The 22,904-nt window shown below is 45.4% G+C and overlaps 1 protein-coding gene and 1 long non-coding RNA gene across 4 annotated transcripts in view; one reads left to right on the top strand and one right to left on the bottom strand.

Moving 5' to 3' along the window:
• Nucleotides 1–2,565: 2,565 nt before the first annotated feature.
• Nucleotides 2,566–22,901, top strand: LOC308180183. Of its 2 annotated transcripts, none has more exons than XR_013940793.1 (3): nt 2,566–3,719; nt 4,678–4,799; nt 7,684–16,584. It is a non-coding gene; the product is annotated as an uncharacterized lncRNA (long non-coding RNA). The 2 variants fall into 2 exon arrangements; XR_013940792.1 differs by lacking the exon at nt 7,684–16,584 and adding an exon at nt 17,509–22,901 and having other exon boundaries at nt 3,162–3,719.
• The window catches only part of TNFSF15 (TNF superfamily member 15), a 14,206-nt gene continuing 7,828 nt past the window's right edge, over nt 16,527–22,904 (bottom strand). For both annotated transcript variants that reach the window (XM_080561391.1, XM_080561390.1), the window contains one exon: nt 16,527–17,555. In XM_080561391.1, the coding sequence (XP_080417517.1) occupies nt 17,128–17,555 (428 nt within the window). In that variant the 3' untranslated portion in view covers nt 16,527–17,127. The remainder of the gene's footprint in view (nt 17,556–22,904) is intronic.

The raw sequence follows: 22,904 nt of genomic DNA, 5'->3' as shown, positions 1-22,904 counted from the left end.
ATCTACAAGTCACACACTGCATGCAGGATTTATGGCTCTGTCAGACGTTGTTCAGGAAGTCTCTGTTTTTGGAGAGATTAGTCAAATAAAAGGTTATCTCCAGAGGAAGAAATTCTTTGGACACCTAATCCCAAAGATTCCTATAGAAAAGTGTACTTGGAAAATTCAAAGAGTCTGCGTAGAAGTCTGCGTAAAAGCTTGTATACAGCTCCCTGGGGAGAGGAGGTGAGTGTCCTGCTGCCGGTCAGCCTCCTCTGCAGTGATTTACCCCCTGCTCTTGCTGATGCTGCCCCAAGGAGGCCAATGCTTTCTCTGGCTGTGGTGTATCAGGAGCAGAGATGGTGCAGGGTCTCTGTAGGAACACTGTATTTATGAGCCTGCACAATTAAACACATATTTTTCTGCTTGCTTTGGCATACTGCAGCAGCTGGGGTGCTAATTCAGCTGTTCTCTGCGATCTCTGGAGTGCAGAGTTTGACTTCACTCAGCTGGAAACATCTGCAGGAGGTGATGTCTTACTTTATGACGGCACGTTGTCTCATGAGCTGTGTCTATTTAACGGGTCCAAGGGTGTATCCCAGCCATGCCTTGACATCACACCCAGGTGAAGCCCAGCTATCAACAACCACTGCCCCCAAACCACAGTAATTTCCATGGGGGGGACAGCTGGATGCTCAGGACAGGCGGCAGCAGCAGCTGGAGCTTGCATTTCCCACCGAGCTGGGTGAGGGAGGCTCTGGCCCGACATGAAATTGTTTGTATTCAGTGTGGAAAAAACTTCCTCTGATGCTGGTGGGATTGCACAGGCTCTGGGAGAGGACAGGGGCTCCCCTGCTGGACGTCAGCCTGTCCCATCGTGGTGAGGATGGCTGACATGCAGCCACTCACACTACTCATGGGAACGTTATTTAAGGGAATTCACAACATTTTATGAACAGCCTCTGGTAATTATTCTCTGGCACCCCCCCTCTCCTGCTTGTTGCAGCAGTTGGTGAAGGTGTTTCATGCCAGCAGATTTCCCCTTGGAGGCCCTGCCACGGCACTGTGGTCTGACATCTCCTCTGCTCTGCATTGCTCCTGGGAACTGGTGACGGGCAGCCAGGGGGAAACGTGGGGTGCTAACAGCAAAGCAAGTCACTTGGCAGGATAATAAATGCTTCACAAAAGTTTATTGCTTCACCACAAATCTGGAAGACGGGACAGATATCTGTTACCCAAAGGAGCTGCACGTGGGACCTCTCGCTGCCCCTGTGACTTCAGCGGTTTTGTGGGAGGCCGGGGAAACATCAGGGAACTGCTGACCTCCAAAAGCTCCACGCAGGCTTTGGGCAGCTGCCGGGCTGCAGGTGCGCCTGCCTGCAGCTCCTGAGCAGCACTTGTCCCTGCTGCCCCCACCTGTCCCCAGGGCTTGGCAGGCTGCTGGCTTCCTGGCTGGTGACTCTCTGGAGTGAGACCAGAAACTGCAGTTGCTAATTAGAGGCTCTCATCTTGCACAGGTGATAATAAGTCTGGGAATGAAAGTGTATGACCATAATCAAGGACTGGATCAATAGCTTTAGCTCAGGAGCAGAGACAGCCCATATTAATTCAAAGTAAAACCCTCTAGGCTGGGATTAATCTGTCTTCCTTGTTGTTGTTTTTTTTTTTTGTTTTTGTTTTTTTTTTTTTAAATCTAATGATGTGTCTCCAGCAGGGGTGGACGAGGAGAGGAATGTTGTGTCAACATTGGCTTTGGTTTCCTGTTAAGATAGCAACAGACAGGACATGAGCGTGGGGAGACACATTGCAGGGCGAGAGGAGGGAAGCCAGCAGGCAGGGATGGATGAGGACACGGAGGTGAGCCCTTTTCCAGCCCCATGGCCGCTGAGCCTGGCTGTGGGTGTTTGCATCTGTTGCAGCAGAAGTTGGAAACTTCTGCTCTGCTGCTTGCTAAGGAGCCTGATGTGTGTGTGCTCCAGTGTGTGCTCTGCTAGCTCGTAATAACTGCAGGCAGCTGTGTGGCTGTGGACCTTCGGAAGCTTTCCTGAGTGCAGGGTATTCCCCTTGGCGGTGAGGGTTTTCCCAAGGGTATCTGGTCCAAGGCACAAGTATGCTGCAGAGTCTGCCTGCCACGGGACCATCCTGGAGATTTTCTCCTCTGTCCCCTCTGTGATTTGAACTTTGCTCACTAAATCCTGACTTCCCTCCCCATTTCCAGTGGGTCACCACAATGGGGATCATCCTCTTCATAGCCCAAGCTCCTCAGACAGGACACATCCCATAAAAACATCACGGGGAACACAGGAACAACCCCTTTTTTACCCAAAGAAGGTTGCATTTCCACTGTATTTCCACTCTATATCTCCAAATATATTTCCACTCCTGATGACTGACCATCGGGGGTTTTGCACTGCCCCATGGGGAGTCTGAGCATGGTATTCCTGGGATCCTTCACCCATCCGTTCCAGCACTCATCCGAGCTACCTCCTCGGTGGCCGCAGGCAGTGGCGGGCAGGCACAGCCCATGTCACAGTGCAGGGGACAGCAGCAGCCACCGCTGGCTCAGCCTGTGCAGGAGGGGGATGTCTGCACCATCCCCACCTGCCTGGCTCCACACGTGGGGGCTCTCGCTGTCTCCTGACCAGCAGCTCCCACATATGGAGCTGGGGAATGGCAAAGAGGTGAGAGGACAAGTGGCGACCCAGGGGGACCTGTCTGATTCCCTTTTCTTCCCCCCACTGCAGATTTCCTGTGTGACTGTAGACGAGTCATTTAGTGTCTCCGCACTTCCCCATTTGCAAAAACGGACTTTCCCAATCTCACAGGAATGATAGATGGATAAATATGCTAATGAGCCTCAGATACCCTCCCAATGTAGGCCAACTGAATACAGTTAAGTGAATACCTCCACTGAGTAAAAAGCCGCAAAATGTCCTGGTCTTCTGAGAACACATGAGTTATTCCTAAGAAAACAAGCAATATATTGTATGATGGCATCAGAGCACATGGTGGTGTTTGGGAGACATTCTTGATAACTAATTTCATTTGGTATTTATAGGATGCTGTAGTTTGGTTTCATTACAGGATGCTGCTTTAGGTTGTTGAATACAAGCAGGAAAGGCCGCAAAGACAGAGGAAACAGAGAGTATGGAGAACATAACATGTTCTCCAATGTAGACAGTACATATTCTTGTTGAGAACATTGACAGCAAGGAGCTCAATAGTGAAGGGAGCCATCTGTGGATGGGGATCAGGGCATCACTCGCAAGTGGGGTGCACAAGTCAGAAGAGTGGTGATGGGGATGGGAACCTTGGCTTGGAGGCCAGGCCCATGCAGCAGGGGAGAAGAATCCGAGACATCTCAGAGAGCTGGAAAGCACCAAGGCAGTGCTAGAGGGTTTTGATATGGTTTTGTCAGCTGCTGTATTTTCCTGAAGACGGAGGTGCAGCACAGAGGGACACACACAGAGCTTGCACTAGGTTGGAGAAGTCCTCTCAGGGCAGGTGGGCTGATGGGGTAGCACTGGCTTGGGTCAAGAAGGTGTTAATGACAGCTAATTGGCTCCATTAGCCCCAACTTGCTCTGCTCCTGCAGCTGTGTGCTTGGGGAAGATGATATATGGGTGAGTGGGAGAAGCAGGTGGTTGTGTTGCACTGGGGTTCTTTATGCAGGGTGGGAGAGGGGGGTGGTCTGCAGTGTGTGCCAGGGCCCGGGTGTCTGGATGTGCCCATCACTGAAGGTACGGGGAAAAGTGAGGTTTTTATGTCTTGTTTGGGGAGGCTGCAGTGAGGAGTTGAGGGAGACTTCTTATGTTGTTTATTTAGTCAACTCTGAAAAGTAGTCTCTTTAAGGACATGATTGGAAAATGCTCAAATAATGCAATAGTTCAGGCTAATGCTTATGTGATGTCTCCTGTTCCATGTGACTCTGAGTTAGTGCTCAGCTTCTTCAGCCAAAGGCTTTCTCTGAACCCTATCCACAGAAGTAGTTGACAGGGATGACTACAGGGTGAGCGAGGAGACATCATCCTGCAGTCTGAGCCTGTTGGCTTGACTTCTGAAATTCCTTGTAAATTCCTGCTGTGTGGGAAGGCGGTGTTGTGGCAGATAGCAACCTTATGCTCCTCCTTAATCCCTGGAGCATGGCTCTCCGAGAAGCGTGGGGTGGGCTCCTGGCTCTGTGGCTGTGTGCTCTGGAGTCAATTGGGAAAGAAGAAAAGAAATACTTGAGTTTTGTTGAGGAGCCACATCGGAAAGCTTAAAAAGGGGAAAAGGCTAACAAGCCAGCAATATCCTGGCTAATCTGTTTTCTTTGTGTCTCCCAGATCAAAGACTAAGGGCATGTAAAGATGAGGGAAGGAAGGCAGGACAAAAAGGTTTATCTTCTCAGTGGTGTTTCCTATCAGAGATGGGAAGCTAGCTGGGACTATCACCTAGTCCTGACCTCTTTGGCTAAGTTGGTCCTTGCAGCTCCCTTTGACACAGGGCCCTGGTAAGAAGCTCTCTGCTCAATGGAGAATGCTCTCAAATGTTGCTGTAAGCTGACCAGCCTCTGGGTTATTAGCATCTGTGCTGATCCCTGTGGCTCCACATCTGACTTGGTAGCGAGGAAGGCCCACAGCTCAGATGCTGTATCCCTATGGGAAGTAAAGACAACATGGTTGTGGCTTCTGATGAGGTTCCTCTAATGTGATACAGGTTCCTGGATGACAAGTAACAGGAAACGTGGATGCTGACACACAACTGTTGTGTTCCAAAGCCTCAGCCAAGAAGGAGAGTGTGTCCCAGACGAGACTAATCTCATAGCTCCTGTGCTCCAGGTGAGATGTGCTGCCCTGGCTCAAGGGCTTTTCTAATCTTCAGACTGAAACTGATAGGAGTGTTCTGGCACAGCAGACACGGAATTTAAGGAATCCCTCAGAGGAAATTGAGGCACAAATAATTATTACCAACTTGCTTACAGAGTGACTAATCTGTTCACGAGCCTTTCTTTTAGTCATGAGTTTAATATTAAAAGGAATAGGCATGAATGTACTTTCTGAAGTTATTGCTACAGTGGATGGTGATGCAATAGTACAGGAGGGAAATGCAACAAAACCAGTGATCAGACCCATGTGTTTTCCCTAAACAGCATCTCCTACCACTGTTGTTAAAGGACTCGCCTGATACCTTGGGATGTTTCTTGTGCTTTTAAGGTCTTCAGTCTTTTGTTTTAGTGGGAGAATGCTCTGCCTGCTGGGTTATTGGCTGGCAATGTGTCTCAGACCCCAACAGGCCTCCTGGGAGGTATGGGCTGTGTGTAGACCACTTGGTGAAGGGAGTAAAGGTACACTCAGGGCACTGTGTGAGAGCCTGGACAAGAGGAACCTGCGGCTTCTGTCTGCTCCTGGTGTGTGTAGTTCCTTCCCTGGAAAGCAGGAGAAGGGTGAGATGGCCTTTTCCTGGGTCTGTGTGGTTTCTGGTTCTTGCCAGGTCTCTTTAGACTTGGCAATACTCTTGGCTACTGTAGCTTCTGTCATGTAAAAAGCTCCAGCTCAGAAGAATCACTTTTTAGTGGCACAGCCCTTGGAAAAAGGGTCAAGGGCTCTGAGAGCCTTTGTGGAGCATGGCAGGGCCTTCCAGTAGGGGACCCCTGGAGGACCTGCACTGTGAGGACCCTCATGGTCTCCAAGGTTGTTAGAAATCTCATTTCTGAGTGGACAAATTTTTTTTCAAGAACTTCTGTTAAAGCTGCAATCTCCTCACAAAAACCTCTTGTGTTACCAAGTGGTGTTCTGGGAGGTGAAGGGGTGACCTACAGACTCATACCAACAGCTTGTCCTGAGGCAGAGCCATTTGCTCCCGTGACTTCCAAGAAGCAGAAGGGAGTGGCAGCATTGCCCTGAGCATGAGGTTAGCCCGACTGCTGGCTTGATAACAAGTGCAAGAGAGGTCAAATGTCACTTGGCTTTCTTCCCCTCCTCCTGCAGCTGCAGTATGGGACTACTCTGAAGGCTGTGTATGACCATCATGGAAAGCTTGGTGTAAGAGAGCCCTGAGCTGAATGAAGTGTGCTGCATGTTGCCAGTACTGTATGTGTAGTGGGGTAAAAGTCTGGTTTCCTTCCTCTGAGTGGTGGTTGGTTGCTTATTCAAGGCTTGGAGGAAAGCCACTGAAGGCAGAGTCTTCTCAGAAGCTGGGGTAACGATTCCTGAGGTCAATTAAATGATACTGGAGCCCTTCAGTGAGGACTACGGGTGTGTTTTGTGAAGCACAAGCTGAAGTTGCTGTTTGTTTGCTGACTTCTAAGCTGTAAAAATATAAAACTAAATGTGTGACTGGTATTCGTACCGATCTGGCACTAGAGAAATCTTAATGTAAAATAGTCTATGCTGTATTGTCTACTGTGGGAGGAGAGTTGTCCTGTGTGGGAGCAGAGGGGACCTGGGAGCCTTTGGGGCTGGGGGATGAGTTTCCTTCTAAAAGGGTGGCAGAGGTGGGTAGAGAGCAGAGACAAGCTATGATGGGGCTGCGCACCTTAAGGAGGCTATCAGTTAGCTTCTTAGGCTACCAGAAGATGGGTATAAACCCGTAACTTAGGAAATAAGGATGGCTGGCTTTAGCACTTGAAGTTTTTATCCTGGTGATGTATATACTAAAGGGTGGGTGGAGAAATGACACAATTCAGAACCGCTGGGCTTGGGGGTGTCCCAGGAACCTGCCTTGTGTCCCTTGGTGTCCCTTTTCTCCTGGCTTGGGTTGCAGAAGACATAGGCAGGTAGACTGCAGGCACTGCTTTGACCTGCTCTCTGCCTGCAGGAGGTCAGCCCTGAGGTCATGGCTGACTCACTCCAGCCATGATCATAGCATGTGTGCCTTCCTCTGGGATTTTCCATGAAGTAGAGATCAGGTGCTGGTGTAGCATGATAGTCAGCTTTATCACTCGGGAGATCCACCCTGTGACACAGTGAGGCATTTCTGGGAAGAAATTACATGAAAATTCCTTGTGGCAACTGTGCCAGCGTGCTGCTTTGCCCAGGATCAGTGCTGTAAAAATAGTGGGTTTTCCTCAGCTACCTCTTGGGAACCATCTATGAGAATAAACAAACTAAAACCTCCTTAAAGATCTATGGTGTCCTTGTTGCATTTACAACCTTATAGCACGATCCCCATGGTGCCCCACTGAAGCAAGAAAGTACTCCCACATAAAACTGTGCTTGCCAAAAGAAATGGTTTGTGGTTATGTACTTTGAATAGTTGCATAAGTGCTTTTCTGAAGCTTGGACTGTAATTGAGGAGCTGGGGTAAGGAATAGCGGATGTGCCAGACGAATAAGCATCCAAATCTGGTTTATGACTGTAGAAGGGCAGCAGTAATGGGATACGCAGGAGATCAGTCCCATGTTCCTAGCCAGAAGTGACAACTAGATGCAGACAGTGGGTAAAGAAAAAGCCTTCTTCAGTCCTTTGTCTCACCTCTTCTTTTAACCGCCTCCATTAAAGTATGAAGGGATGACCTCTGAAGGAAAACTAATGAGATGTCACCATGATTAAGGTGGTGGTAACAGCCCAAGGAACTGTCTAGTTTCAGTGGACCTAGATATTTGTACAGACAGGGGAGTTCTCCACACGTTAATACCTACTTGCCAGATAATTCAGTAGCAAAGAGGAACAGTCCCACTGCTATAGGAAAAAGTTGTTTCATATCTCCTTGTTTTTGTGCTAGAGATTTCCCTGATTTACATGCAGAAAAGGAAGTGGGACATCTGCAAAAAGTGAAGTCATCCAGCTGAAGGGCTGGGGCATAAGCAGCACTAGCCGTCTCTTTGAAAGGATGCCGTTTTCCATCCTTTGCTTTCAGGAACTGATGAGAAAGGGGAAGTGTAGTGAACAAAACTATTCTGCATGATTTGACAGATAATCCTGCTCTGGCAGCTGTTTGCTTGATTAAGTTCTCTTCCACTTTCACCTTTGCGTGCACAACTGCCTCTGTATCCTGCCTGCAGAGGGGAGACTGCTGCGTGCCTCTGCGGTAATCCCCTGGCTGGACCATCAGCAGGGAGCGATGGACCTCTTCCCCTCCTGTGGTACAGGGCAGGGCTCTCCTACTTTAACGAATTTATATCAGATAAAGGGGTGGAATACAAGGGAAAAGCCAGATGCCTTGCTGTAGTCTTGGTGGTTGGAGGGGAACAGCCACAGGGGCTGGTGCAGTAGCCAGCTTCAGGCCCCAGTTCTGGCAGCTGCTGAGAGGCCGCAGACCAAGCTGCTGACCCAAACGGTCACTTTCTCAACCCAGAGCTGAAGCTCAGTGCGTGATTCCTACTGCTTAACCTCAGCTGTGCTGGAACTTCTAGCTGTATGCAGTTAATAGAGAAAGGGAGATGTACCCAGAGAGCAAGCCACCCCATCTCCCTCTGACTGTTGAGGAAGTCAGACTAATGCCAGGCTTCCAGACTGCAGGTAGGAGCCACCACTAACTTTAGTTGACAGCCATGAACAAAATGTGTTAATGCTTTTTTTTTTAAAGGATTTTTTCATTGCCATTCTGGCAGAAACATTAGTTTATAGGATTGGTCAAATGGATCCTGTTGTGAGACTTCAGAATTCAGTTGACCCACACAAAGGTCTTTTCTGGACTGCAGATGTAGTCCTGCTCAAATGTTTTGAAATTCTATACAAATCTCAGAACATAATGAGTTTTTACTAAATCTTACTAGTATAGAGCAGAAAGCAGTTAAATAGGGATTTTTTCATACCGAAGCATGGTAGGTGGTTTTCAGGATGTACTGACTCTTTGGTTGTGTGTTTTTTTTTTCTCCACAGAGTTAAGCACCTTAAATGATGGTGAGATTCAGCTAGCTTTGTCTGGGGGAAGGGAAGGGGGAAGAGTAGTGAGACTATAACTTTCAGTTCCCTGATATATGATTGTATGCTACTGGACCAAAATATTCTAATTGCAGGCCTTAAAACAAAGGCTCAAGAAAATGTCCAAAATTGGTCCTCAGATGAAGAGGGATGAATTTCACTGCTCCTGAAATATTAGGATTAATAACGCCCTGAGTGTATATTCTGTATGCAAATGTATTAATAGCTTGCATACAAAAAAACTACACATCTGTGAAATCATGTATTATGTGAAAAATATAGCACACTTAACCATGTTGTTATGGGTAAACAAATGTCTGCCTTTCCCAGCTGTAAATATGAGCACTTGGTAGATATTAGAATATAGGAGGACTCAGGAATCAAGGTGAATAGAAGTGCTTTTATTTTTTTATTTTAAAGCACATATTTAAAAAAATATGTATAAACTTCCTTGTCAGAAGACATCAAAGACATCTGCTAAAGTAAATAGCTGTTACGTTTAATAGATCTCAACTTTATACCATGTTTTTTGCAATTTCTTACATATAACTGACATCTATATGTACAGTACCAATAAATACGCAGTAAACATTTTCAGTGCCTTTTTGACATTTTGATAGAACTCTGCAATCAATGAAAACATAGCTTGATTTGTACAAGAATGAGAGCATCTGGAAGCTAGTTCATAATTCAGCAAAACCACCCAAACCTTCCTACTTATGGCACTTAATAATATAGTATTTAATAATTTAAGACTTAATGTAATATTTAATAACTTAATGATGTACTATTTACAGTAACCCGGTGTTTATGGTACTAGGCTCTAGCTTTTGAGGCGATGTTTTGCATGCTATTCCAAAGGACTCGTAGTAATACTTCTAAGGCAAAATGAATTTGGAACTGCTGCTATTAATAAACTTGGCTTGTTTCTTCACTTTTGAAGAGATTCCTGTCTGGCTTTGGCACCAGGCGTCAAAAAAAACTGAATCAATGGATTCTTAGCTTTGAGAGCCTGTCTGACAGCTGCTGAGTGTGTTGGAAAAAATTGGCCCTTATTCAGCTGCCTGTCGATGAGCAGAGACTTTTGAAGTAAAGTCTCTTCCTATGAGTGTTCCTTCCATTCACCCACTTTGTCTCCTAAGCATCTTGCAGGATGGAGCACCAACTGAGACAGTCTTCAAGCCCTGCCAGAGTGAACTCAAAGCTTCTCCCAAAAGCTGGGTGTATTAAGTGACTTTTGAAATTGTTCCCAGCCTGGAAAAGGGGTCTTCATGCAAGAACAAAGCTGGTGAGCTGCAGATCTAGTTGTGGTTGGGCACCTCAAGAAGTTAAACTTTCCTACTGTCCCGGGTGAATTTAGTGGAATAACAAATGCATCACATGAAAGTAAGATTCTCCCTTCACCACCCATGTCCATGGATGTAGTTGTTAACACCAAACCTAGTGAAGATTCTGCTCAGGCAGTAACTATCTGGGCAGCTTTATCCAGCCTTCTTGGGAAGGGAGTGCAGTGCTGTGTGGGGGCTGGGGAGAGCTGTCCCTTGCTGAGTGCTGCTATTATAATCTCACTTGCATTTAGCTAGTAAAATATTATCTTTTTATACATTCCTCTGCAGCTTTGGGAGACGAGAAGGTCTTATCTCCACCCATTCCAGGGGAGGTGGCCTTTTAGAAATCTCTACCCTTGCTAGAAAGAGAACATAAAAATTTATTAAGAATATCCAACTTTTGGATGAGAAAGGTAGGGAAAATGAAGCAAAATCCTCATGTGGAGGGAACGTACATGCCAGTGTATTTAGACTACAAAGATGGTAACTCAAGCTACTACAGCTATGTTACTGCCATTTCACTCTAAACAAAGTACAATAAAATGAGGGAATTCCGCTTAGCTCAGGTTAAAGCAGGAAGATTAAAAAAGAAAAAAACACCTTTGCTATTCTTTGAATCTGAGGTAGCTATTGAATTCAAAAGAAACACACTTTTTTGTTGTGGAATTCTTATGGGGGAAAGCCTGTTTCCTACTAATTAACTCTTGGCTGCTCTACCGAAGCTGCCACCTGCCTAACAAAGTATCTCAGGTATGTGAGTGGATGAAAGCCAGGGTAAACATGCTTCCTCCATCAGAGTTTCCAAGTGAAAACCTTACTTGAGCCAGAGCACGTAGCTTTAAATCAGAAATCACTTCTGAATTAACTTAGAAATGCTACTTGGCATTCAAGCCAGGAAAATGACAAGTTGTGGAGATCAGAAATATTGTCCCAGTAGGCATATTTCTTAACTCTTCTAGCGGAAGAGGAAGAGTTTATGTTCTTGGCAGCAAAGGATTGAAGATAACACCATCCAGGATGAGAAGTACATATCCAATGGGTACTGCTACTACACTGAGTGTGTAAGGACAGCAAAGCTCCATGCAGAACAGGACTAAGGGTGCCCAGAGCTCTGTTGCCTTCACTCAAGTCTTGAACCCTCATTTGGCCAATGCTTCCCAGCTGGGTTACGTCTGACAGTCAGTAGCAGAGAAATTGGAAATGCTGAGTTCCTAAACTGCCAAGGTGCTCTCATGTATAGCTGTAGTCAGGGCAAATGGTTTTTTTTTTTTTTTGGTCAGGTGGTGATTTTCAAACCTGGCTGGAATAACATGGTTCCCATCTCCCTTATCTGCTCAGCTGTGGGCCCTGACTCAGGACTGACAGTATGACTGCGATGCAGTTTCTGATGAGCATTGCTTTTCCACAGGGCTTTCTTCAAAATGTATTAAGAAATGACAAAGGAAGAAGAAGAAAAAAAAAAAAAAGGAACCAGCTGTTTCCCACACTGCAAAGGGGAAAAATGAATGGAAAAGAAAATCTGGTCGACTTCTGTTTTGTCTTTTGAAAGGGAAGCCCTATTAACTCCTGGGGCAAAGAAAAACATTTGAGTTCACTCTGGTGCAGGATTGCTAACTGCAGTAACAGTGATTAACACACAGCAGCATGGGTGTTTGGCTGTATTATCTGATCAACCTTATGTGTGCAGTTGGGTTAGTGTCTTTGGAAGGGGACCAGGATCAGAAGCTCTCACGTTAGTTAACTTGCATTTTTATTATCATAAAACTTAGAAACAAAAAACTAAGTCTGTCTGTTCTACCGGTAAAAGTGAACATCGGTACTGAAGCATAAGACAATATACAATCACTTAATGAAAATACATTACAGTAGCAAAATGCTATACTGGTGCTTAATACCCAGATTTGGGCAAAAATTATTGACGCTGTCTGATTCTTCTAAAGAACGAATTTTCTCTTCATTTCTCATCTGAAATGATGGGCCACCCAGGAGATTAATAAACACAGAGCACAATATGATCAGTTATACAGAGTTCAAAAATGACAATCTTTCAAAATATGGTTTATCTGTATTGAAAATCACAAGTAATACCTTAATCCATCCCACTCGGTCTGTGCTGCGCTGTGATACAGACTGGTCACATCCCTTCCTTCTGGGGGTCTACTCAAGCTGACATCTGCTAACGGCAATGTCCAAAATCATCTCAGCAGCCTACTGTTTGTTATTTGGGTCATGTTTTACTAAGGAACATGACCTTTAACTTTCCACCTCTAGACCCTAATCCTGCCAACATACATGTGCTGACGATGGTCCGTGTGAGTGCTCCTTATTTGGGGGGTTCCTCCTATAATGGTGTAGTTCAGGGTAAGCATAGGTAAAACCCATCGCTTTTAATTTGATTTTACTCCTCAAATACACCAGATAGGAAAACTGAGCTCGCTTTTACAATGTCACCCATCTTAGGCACATGCTAAGTAAAGCGTATGTTGGTAAGATTGGAGCTGTAATCCTTTATAGCTTGATTTAAATTTACTTGGATATCTATACAGAGAGAGAGTTAATGCTTATTATTAGTTTTTAAGGGGAAAGGAAGCAGTAGGTAAGTGAACCATTGTATGAATTTGGGTTATATTTAGTGTCAGCTTTTTGGAGATCAAAGTGATTGGGGAAGAACAAAATTCCTAAGAACAAAAATATTTTGATCATACTTCATATTAAAAAATAAATTTATTTTTCTTTCAATGTTTTTATTCTGTATAGTGCTTAAATATCTCTTTTACTGGAAAATGAAAGGGTCAAAATCTGAAATCATGTAATTATTTTAGTTCATGTAGCACAAGCTGCCTACTTGAACCCTATTCCTCCAGCTTGGACTTTTTCTTATAACTGTTCTAGTTTCACATCCACCCAAAACAAAACATAGTTTCAGTGTGACCACAAACTGAAAGGTCACTTGTTCACAAGGCCCGATTTCATCATCTTCTCATTCAATTGAAAATGCTGATGTATACGCATTTTCACATCTCCAGAAATGATTTACATTAAAGAAATTTTCTAATTCAATAAACGTGATTTTCTGGGAACACTTCTATCCTTATTTAGCTCTGGGAAAATCAGATCACTCGCAACTTGGGTTCAGTCTACTTGCAATATTTCTCTTTGAGCCTGAATTCTATCTTAAGCAGCTTTACCCTGAGGTTGTGCTATTGGCTTCTGTGGAGTCCCTGGGTCAGAATCAGCCCGTGTGCTTGCTATTATACTTGCTAGTCACTATTACAGAAACATTAGCGCTGTATGGAGGGAAGGGGAGAAAGGGAGAATTTCCACTGGGGTAGATGTGTGCACGTTAATATGCCTGCACCACTTTAAAACAAGTAATGCCAGATAAATTACTTTATGATATATATAAAGTGTGCTACTGTGCTAAACGTGCTACAAGCTGGTGTAAATAATGGGGTAGGAGAGCTTGCTATGGACTAAAATAAATATTTTTGTGACATGGCTAATGGAACAAGAGTCACACCTGTATTGTTAGAGCAGCAGGCAAGGTTTTGCTTGAGAAAATTATCATCAGTGTACAGTGGACAAAAATGATGTACCTTGTTACAGAAGGGGCTTGTTATTGCCAAAGCACTTCCTAAAACTTGTATGGAATATGTATAAATATATAAACATGTCTATATGTGTATGTATTCCCTAGAAGTTTCTTTTATTATGTTATATACTGCACGCACAATTTCTGTCCCCTGAAACTCATATTTATCATATTCAGTGCAACAGTAATTAAGTGATGATGACTTTAGATATAATTTTTATGGAAATCTGCTCTACAAGCCTATCAGGATTGCCCTATGGCCTCAGAAGAATGCTACGTTACCTCATTTGTAGAAGTAAAGAGCTTTCTGAATTTCTGTAACTTAGTACAGCTAGAATTTGCACTCCAATTTTCTCCAAGGATACATCAAATTCATCCTCTATAACTTCATAAAAGCTTTCCCACATAGTTGCTGAGAATCACCTGTCCTGGAGAGGTCACTTAAGTCTCCTCTTTATGAGATATGCCATGTTCTTTGGTGTGCTAGTCACATTAAGTGCCTCCATGTGGTGGTCTGCAAGACCTGCAAATGTCATGTTTTCATGAATTTGGATCGTATTTTGGGCACACAACGAAGGGATCAGCAGCTCAGAAGGACTCAGTATGGGGTGCTGAGAGAATGTTTGAGAAAATCTAAGAAATGGCAAGTCTTAGGGTTTCCCTGAGAACAACCTTTTCCTGAACTTGCGATCTCACCACATTTTTTGATGGTGCGAAGGGAAAAAATGGGATTTCTGAGCAGTAGGAACAGCCCTGCCAAGGTGGTGAATGATGAGTTGCCCTTTCTGAGAAATAACAAGACCAGATTGTATGCTAGGTGCTGAGTGGATACATATGGAATAACTCCTCTTGTCTCCAAGAGGTAGTTTTAGCATAAAAGACTGAACAGATGAAGGAAACGTAGCAATAAGGGTTTAAAAATGGAAGTGAATCTAGCTAATAAAAGAACTACAGGATGTTTTGGCCAAGGGCATTTGCAGCTACTAGCAGGTATGCTACCTTTACTTTCTGCTGTCTTGATCTATTTTCAAATACCAGTTTTCTGTGCACTGGGATGATTATAAGAGAGAAGTTGTGTGTAGAAATTTAGGTTTGGGCAAAGAGGTGTCCTTATGCTTAATGGATAGGGCCAAGAAGGAAGGAAGGTGCCTGAGGGAGAAATGGATCAAGAGGACAGCTGAGATGTGGGTGTGGGGAAAGTGAAGGACAAGTCAAAGAAAGGATGAGAAGCTAACTCTAAGGAGGTTTTGATGCAGCAGCAATGTCAAGGTGTCTTAGGTGGGCTATACTGTACAGTGGACCAACATCTGATGCCTAGACTCAAGGAGGAGCAGGAAGTAAGAAAGACATCCACTGAGGAAAGAAGAGCAAGGCAAGATGCCAACACCCCAGCTTTTAATACTGTGTATTTTAATACTGTGCTTAATACTGCCTCGGTGTAGATAGAACAGTGAAGGGTGACTGAGAACCTACTACGGGACCAAGGCACTGCAGAATAGGGAAGGATGGTCAAAAAGCTTGCTTTTCTGAGATGATTTAACTGGATAAAAGATCTGCTAGGATTAAGAAGCATAGTCTTGCTGTTAGCCCAGAAGTGCTTATACCCAAGCCATGAAGAGGTAGAGACCCAGATATTGCCTGGATTTCCCACCTCTCTGCCTCTCTCTTCCCTTCATACTCTGATCTGCTTGGCCCTTCTCTGTGCTTCTGTAGTGTTTTGCCTTCTCACCTCAAACAGATCTTTATATAGCAATAAATTGTCTCTGCTTGGAAGTGGCTTGCTGTGGCCAAAGCAGCCTACTGCCGGTCAGGCTGCAATGTCGCACGTGGTCTTTTGTAGCTGGGCTGCCTCCACCAGGGAGCTCCTCTGCCCACTCGAGCCCTTCAGCTGCGAGCCCCTGTCCCCAGTCCCGTGGGTTCTCCAGCCTTGGTGCCTCCCTGGCACTAACAGCGTGCTTTTGGGCCCTGCCATGGCTTTGGGTGGAAACAATAGCTAGGGAATCACGCCTTGCTGTTGCTTCTGACCAAGAAGAAGAAAACGGAGGGAGCCCAATGAGGTAAGGCAAAAAAAAAGAGAGCTGCAGTGAGTAAAGCCTGGCCGCTAGCCAGCCCCTGCAGAATGGCTGAGTGGTAGGTGCTCAGGTGTGAGACCTCCGGGCAGTTAAGAGTGCGAGGCCTGCATCTACTGGAACGTGACCTGAGTCATTGTCAGTGATGTATTTATTGTGGGAGGAGAAGGAAAGCTGCGGAATTTCCCGGAGAGACAGCAAGTCCATGAAAAAAAGAAGTGCAAGATGGGAAGCTGAGTGCTCCTGAGCTCTGCACCTGGCTGTGGCACACCATGATCTTGTCTTTGGATCCGAGAACTTTTTGTACGGGCTGCTGGTTGGCAGCCCTCGCCCAGGCAAAGGCTGGGGAGTCCTTTGCGTTTTGCAGACTGCTGTAGCAGTGGTTGCAAGGGGGGAGAGCAGCAAGGCAGTGATTTCTTTAGTTGCACTTGCTTTGCATTAAACGAATTGGAAAACCAGATATTGCAGAAGGTTTCTCTTGAAATTTCGTTGGTTGATTTTAAATAGTGCAGAAAACTTTGTTGCGTGCCTCTGCCTTGTTTTTTTCTGTTTTCCTAATGTTAGGATCTGACAGGGGGATTCCGCTGTCATGCTGAAACAGAAAGCATTTCTGCATGTTCCCTAGAAGTTTTGCATAAAGGCTTAAGCCTGCATATTGACTTACATAACTGTAAACAATTTCCTGGAGAAAAAAAAAAATCAGGTAGCTTCTGCAAAATGCAATATAATTTTAATCTACTTTACAGGGAAGTTGGAAGGGATTAATTAAGCAGTTAATGATTAATGTGGGTTTTATATTAGTGCAAAGTACTGAGCAAATCTATTTGTAAGGAAATGACAAAAAATAATTACCTTTTAGAACTGAGAATCTGAAGTGTGGTAATGCAAAACTATACTGGAAGTGTTGGGGAAAGTTTAAAACACTTTTTTTTTTTTTTCAAGATGAGGAAATTGTATATTAGAAGAGGAGTTAGTGATGCAGCCTAGCTGTAGTATTCAGGATAAATAGGCCTATCCCACACATATAACAGGTCCCTCCCCAGCATACAAAGTTTTGAAGAGCTGTTAGCTTTTGCTTTCAAAACCTTCTATTTTCCTCTAGCCTGACTTGCATTTTTCTGGAGTTTTTTGCTTTGTTTCAATTCAGCCTGCAGCTTCAGCTTTCCCTACCCCTTAATTTAAGGCTGCAGAGAGTGCTGCAGGTGAGTGACAGTACAGAAGGAGAACAGAACAGCGACCAGCACCCCAACGCGCCCCCACCAAACCAGAGTCCAGCAGGGCCACGTCAGCCCCCACCAGCTGCTGCCAGAGACCTACAGTAAAAAGGCACCGAAGAAGGTTTTGTGCTCCTTAGTGTAATCCACCAGCTTAATGTTGCTAACGTTGACCATCAGCTTGTCCCCTACTTCTAAGGAGACCACAGCTCCCAGATAAATGGGCTGGAACCAGCTGTTCCCTTCTTCACGGAGGGTCTTGGTGCTGGTCAGCAGCTGGGTGGGCTCGGGGTAGCTGTCGGTGACTTTGGTGATGATGGCAGTGACAGAATTTGCTTTCCCTGAACTTTCAATGGGCCCTCGGAAAGTGACCTGAGCATAGACGTAGTAGTCCCCAGACACAGGTATCACCAGTGAGTTGCTGAAATAACTCAGGTTGTTCTTGGTAAAGGCCAAGCCTTTCTTGTCTTCCCACTGCAGGATTGGCAGGTGGTTTCCCATGGTGCTGGAAAGGTCTTGTTTCTTCACTGCAGGACAAAGAGAGAGGGAGAAGAGATGGGTTACTTTGCTCTGCCTGGGGAAATCCTGCTGAACATGATAATGGATCTCTACTCCAAAGGGGAATTAAAACACCAGGAGGGAAATGTTCTTATTTTACAGCTAAAAAGCTGAGACAAAGTTGGCTGCAGGCCAACTGGCAAGTGGCATTTTTGGACCGTGTCTAGTGGTGCCCAGATCTGAGCCATCAGGAGCCAAAGCTGGAAGACCTCGGCCAAAGCAGGCTGCCTGCAGGGCTGGGCTACAACTGGATGTCCTAGGTGGTGCGACAAGGCCGTCCTTCCCAAAGGCTGAGTCTCACAGCACCATCGAGAAGCACAGACTGCTTTACCCCACGGCTCTCAGAGTACGAACCTTGTCCTTAAGTGAAAGCAGTGCTAGGGAGTTGTACAGACCTGTGCTGCGATGGTTCACACCTGTACATCTTGGTTCAGGGCAGCAGTAAGAAGCATTAGAGCAACATTTTCTTGAGTTGCAATGGACTGAAGTTATGTTTATGCCACCATAGTGCTAACAGAGGATAACAGACACTATTTGCTTGCAAAAGTTTCACAACAGTCAGCGCAATCTGTCATCGAGCACTGAGACCCCTGAACTTCTCTTCCTGCCAAGTTGCTTTTGGTTAGCCCTTGCACCCAGCTTTCCTTCTGGGTGTTCACAACGAAACCTTTTGCTGTACAACTGCCTTTCATTTACTGGTGCCCTTTGATTTTACCATAAAACTAGAATACCCCAATGTGCTTTAAAAAGACCAGTTTCGAAGTAACACATATTAAAACCCAGTTTTACCTCAGTGTTTTGAAAATGTTTTGATGGAGCAAAACATTAAGCTTAATGTTATCTTCAGCTTTATTTCTTACTTAAAAACAAACAAACAAACAAAATGGTCTGGCAGTTAACAGATCTCTAATCCAGACCCTAGCATTGGTCTGATCCAAGCAGAGGCTGAGGATGCTCCCCAGGCTGCAGAGGCTCTCAGGAAGAATCAGAGAGCTGCTGCCCTCTTCCCTTCACCTCTCCTCTGCCGCTCTGACTTTATTCACACGACAGTCAGCAGAACAAGCCCTAGCACTTATTCCTTCTGCACAGCAGCAGAAGAGTTTTCTCTGCCCTTAACTGACTGCCACATAAAATTGTTGTGCTAAAACAGCAGCCGAAGTGGTGGAGAGCATACATACCGCTGAGATTCTGCCAGGTATTAGAGCAAACCTGGAAAGTTGATGTTAAACACTGAGAAAGACTGAGTCAACTGATTTCCAGGAAACCAACCCTTTTTCTTTTTCATGAACTTAGGTTAATGTTTAAAGTTGATTTTGATTCAGTGTTTGGGGAAGAGGTGTGTGTGCATGGGCAGGGAGGCAAGCTGAATGCAGGTAAGGGAGCACTTTGAAGTGCTTGGCAATGACCTTTATGTTTACTCTGGGTGACATGAGATTCAGGAAAATGAATATGCTCAGTCCCATGGCATCCTTTTTTTTTCTGGCAATAGATAACCAATAAGGAGACAAGCTGATGTTAGAAGTGCAATTTCCTGCATATTCTTCAAGTAGCCCAACAAAATAATGGCTTTTTTTTTTTTTCTCAGCCTGCCTGTCAGTGCTGCTGAAGAATTATATCTGTCTATTTTTTCCCAGGAGGCAAAGCACATGAAGAGAGTATTTCTGTATGGGAGGGCAATAGACAGGGATTGTGACAGCAAGCCAAGCTAAAATATAGAAGTATTATAAGGACTATGAGGCTTAGAGCCAACGAAGCGTTGCCTGATACAGAAAGAGAGGAGTAAAAGAAAGTGAAAGTATTTGTGGTCTGCCTTCATCCTCCTCTGCCTTCATCTCATCTGCCTCAGGTGTCCATCCAGGGACTGGGCTGCATCCTGGCAAAAACTAAAGTAGCACTTGGGTCATGCTGATTACAACAGCTTGGGGTAAGACCTCTCAGAGATGAGGTGGTAACAGAGGGAAGCTTGTTTGAGGTAGAGGATCAGAAAATTTCCCAAAAATGTCCTGGGCTCTTTTCCATCTTGTGAAGTTTGGGGGAAAATTGAGGAGAAGCTTCATGAGAATTTTTTTTTGCTGTGTACAATGACGCACTTAAAATGTCAGTGACACTCAATTCTTCAATGTTTTTAAATAACTAAAACGCATCTCGAAGTACATGATTTCATAACTTCTAGAATTAGGCAACTCTAAGTTTTGTAGCTATAACCTTCCTTTTAGGCTAGTGCTCACTGAAATGATGCTCTGTTTCCAAGTTGGTTTTATTTTTCTATGCTTTAGAGATACACCAAGAGGAAAAAATGCATGTTCAAATGCCTTTGAATACAGTATAGCTCCTTTTCTAGCACTATTTGTATTTGTCATTGATTTATTTCTTAAGTATATGGAGCCGCACTTTCAGCAAATATACATATTATGCTAATCCTCTAAGTAAATAAAATCTGCTTTTAGTAAGGGATTAATTGCTACAGCTCCTTCAAGTTTCCTCTGCGTTTTTAGTTTCTGGTATCACTTACATGCCAGATTTCTTCTCTTTTCCTAAGATCCCTTTCGGTTTAGTTTCTTGTTGGGGAATCCCCATTGCTTAGCAGCTCTTGGGTGCATTCATGGCATGTTGGTGAACTTGTGGGGTTTCTACAATTCATGGCCCTCACTGGTGTGATGGCCTAATACTGTCAGCTGTATTATAAGAAAGAGATGAGGGTATGAGTCTCCTGTGGAGTACAGCTTTGTGCGGCATGCCGTATTGCAAAGCACAATGGCTGCAGAGTCTCTGTTGCTCAAGATTGTGCCCTGGGAGTTTAATAACTGTTCTTAGAAGGTTCGACAACCAAGTGGAACCAAAAAGTGTTTTTCTACCCAGATTTAGTGGAGTGCTTATTATAATTAGCATTGCAGCATGATAAATGCCAGCCAGGTACTTGATGGGGTTTCTGCAACATGCTGCATCCAGCTGTGCTCCAGGCTGGTGACAAGGAGGAATAGGCATTGGTCTGCATCTTCCCCTGAAGTACAGCCCAGTACAACAGTGGGGATGATGGCACAGCATGGAGCAGCCAGCACCAAGTATGAACTAGTGCATGGGGCAGAATGGGGATGGAGAAAAGTCCCAAGTGATTATTTATGCTGACCATGCCATTCTTTACTAGCTACAGCCACCAGGGAGATGAGATGTCAGTGTCATGATGGGTTCAACACGCTCGATGCGTGTTAAAAAGGCCAAGAGCAGGTGGAGAATTTTTCATAAAGGAACAGAGACCAAAACATTGAGTCATCCTGCTACTGTTAATTCAGTGGTGCATTCCCATGCTAAGTACTCCAGCTAGTTCTCATTCCCCTCACTCCTCTGTTCTCACCTTCAGAATATATGTTCCTAAATCTAGAAGGAGACAGAGAGGAGCAGATAGGGATCTGGAAGAGATTTCCTGTGAGGGAGAGTACCTAGTCTACTATTTTAACTGAAGAAGGTGCCAGATTTGGTGGAATGCAAGAAATATCTAAAGAATAATTATTCCTTTTTCACTTTCTATGCACAAGTCAGTCACAGATTCTGACAAGCAAAGAGCAGGATGACACTCAAGAAGTTATATAACAAGTTTAGAACAGCACAGCTTTCTGACTATGATGCACCACTAAGTTTGGGAAGTCATTGCTTACAGGGTGCAGAGAAGCCCCAAAATATGCCTGGGCTCAACAGGCTGCCCAGAGGAGCTGTGGGTGCCCCATCCCTGGCAGTGTCCAAGGCCAGGCTGGATGGGGCTGGGGGCAGCCTGGGCTGGTGGGAGGGATTAGATGGGCTTTAAGGTCCCTCCTAACACAAACCATTTTGAGATTCAAAAAAAAAAAAAAGCTTAAAGACAAGTTCATGGACGTCTGGTTTCCTGATGGCTATGTAGCACAGCAGCCTAGATGCCTTCAGCTCAGGTCCCCAGCTCCATTTTGCACACAAAAGGAGTGAGAAAAAACATAGCTTTTTCCTTCTCATGGCTAACAGTGATGGGGCTGAAACATCAGGCTGAGGAGGACAGGCAGCGTCCCAGGGGCGCTGCTTGGGAATGATGGCGAAGGAGTTCTTGCAAACGGGAGGCCTGAGGAAATTTGGAGTAAACTGTTGGGTGCTTCCCTGTGACAAGTGGACTTTTGTGCAACCCAGGGAAGTTCCTGTCAGCAGCGCAGCACTTTGGCTGCAGCTCTGAGTCAGCCACCCCGGGAGCTTCTGGGTCTCAGTCATGTGGCAACTTGGGAAACGGGGGGACCTACATTAGCAGACGTGGTCCTTCTGCTCCTGCCAGCTTGCATTTACGCAAGGATGTGCTTTGAGCAGGGACAGGCCCATTTGGATGTTCTAGCAAGAGGAAGGAGATGGGACTGAGAGTGTGCATTAGGAAGGAATTTGTGGATTAGCAAAAGTAAACAATGCCAGGGAAAAACTCAGCCCTGAAGCACTAGTTGCTTCAACCCTGTATGTAAATTTGTGTGAAGCTTCATGCAGCGTCTTGCGTGGTTCAGGTTACTATGGTGCTCCCCTGGGACAGCACACAGGGTGCTGGGGAAGACTGCAGTGCAAATTGCCTTAGTGGACAGATGGGAGAAGCTCAGAGCAGCTGGGGGGCCCTTCAGCACTCAGTCCCATCCAGATGGGAACCCGCCGTGAACCTGTTCCCCTTCTGGTAATCCCTAAATTTTCCAGGAAGGTGGACCTGGAGGGAGGGAGGAGGGCTCAGGACAGGGGCCTTGACGTGATGAGAGCCCCAGCTCCACAGCGAGATCACCTGCCCCACAGCAGCGCTTTGTGAGGGCATTTTCCTGTCACATGTACGAGCTCAGAGGGGTTCAGCTGGGCACAGCTCTTCCCTTGCTTGCTCCAACGTGCGTTAGAGATGATCACACCAAAAACAGGTGGCTATTTCATAGGAACGTAGTATGTGTGGCTTCAGTCAGGGCTTACAAAAATAGGGGCCCTAAAACTGGACTTAATGACCTCATTTGGCTTCGAAGCTGGTAGTTCTTCGTAAATCACAGCTCACTTGGGCTCCTTTCCTAAGAAAGCGGGCACTCACTGATGCTTGGTTTCAGAGGCCCGAGTGCTCGCTTGGTGACAGCAACCGCCAGGAGAAGCGGCACCGGTCCTGGCTGCCTCTCCTCTGCAGGCCCTTCCCTACGCACACCGCCGTGGTAAATCTGCAGCGCAGAGCAAAGCCAATGACTATTGCTCCCCTGCTTCTTACAACACCTGATCCTATCAGAGCCGTATAAACCGAGGTTTTTTGCACTGCGACAGCTGTAAGGCCTGAGGGGAACGCTTTGGTATTGAACGAGCAT

The sequence above is a fragment of the Anser brachyrhynchus genome (genome assembly GCF_964034855.1).
Source record: "Anser brachyrhynchus genome assembly, chromosome: 19".
NCBI classification, from domain to species: Eukaryota; Metazoa; Chordata; class Aves; order Anseriformes; family Anatidae; genus Anser; species Anser brachyrhynchus.
Note: the sequence above shows the minus strand (reverse complement) of the source record. Positions and strands in the feature narration are given on the sequence as shown.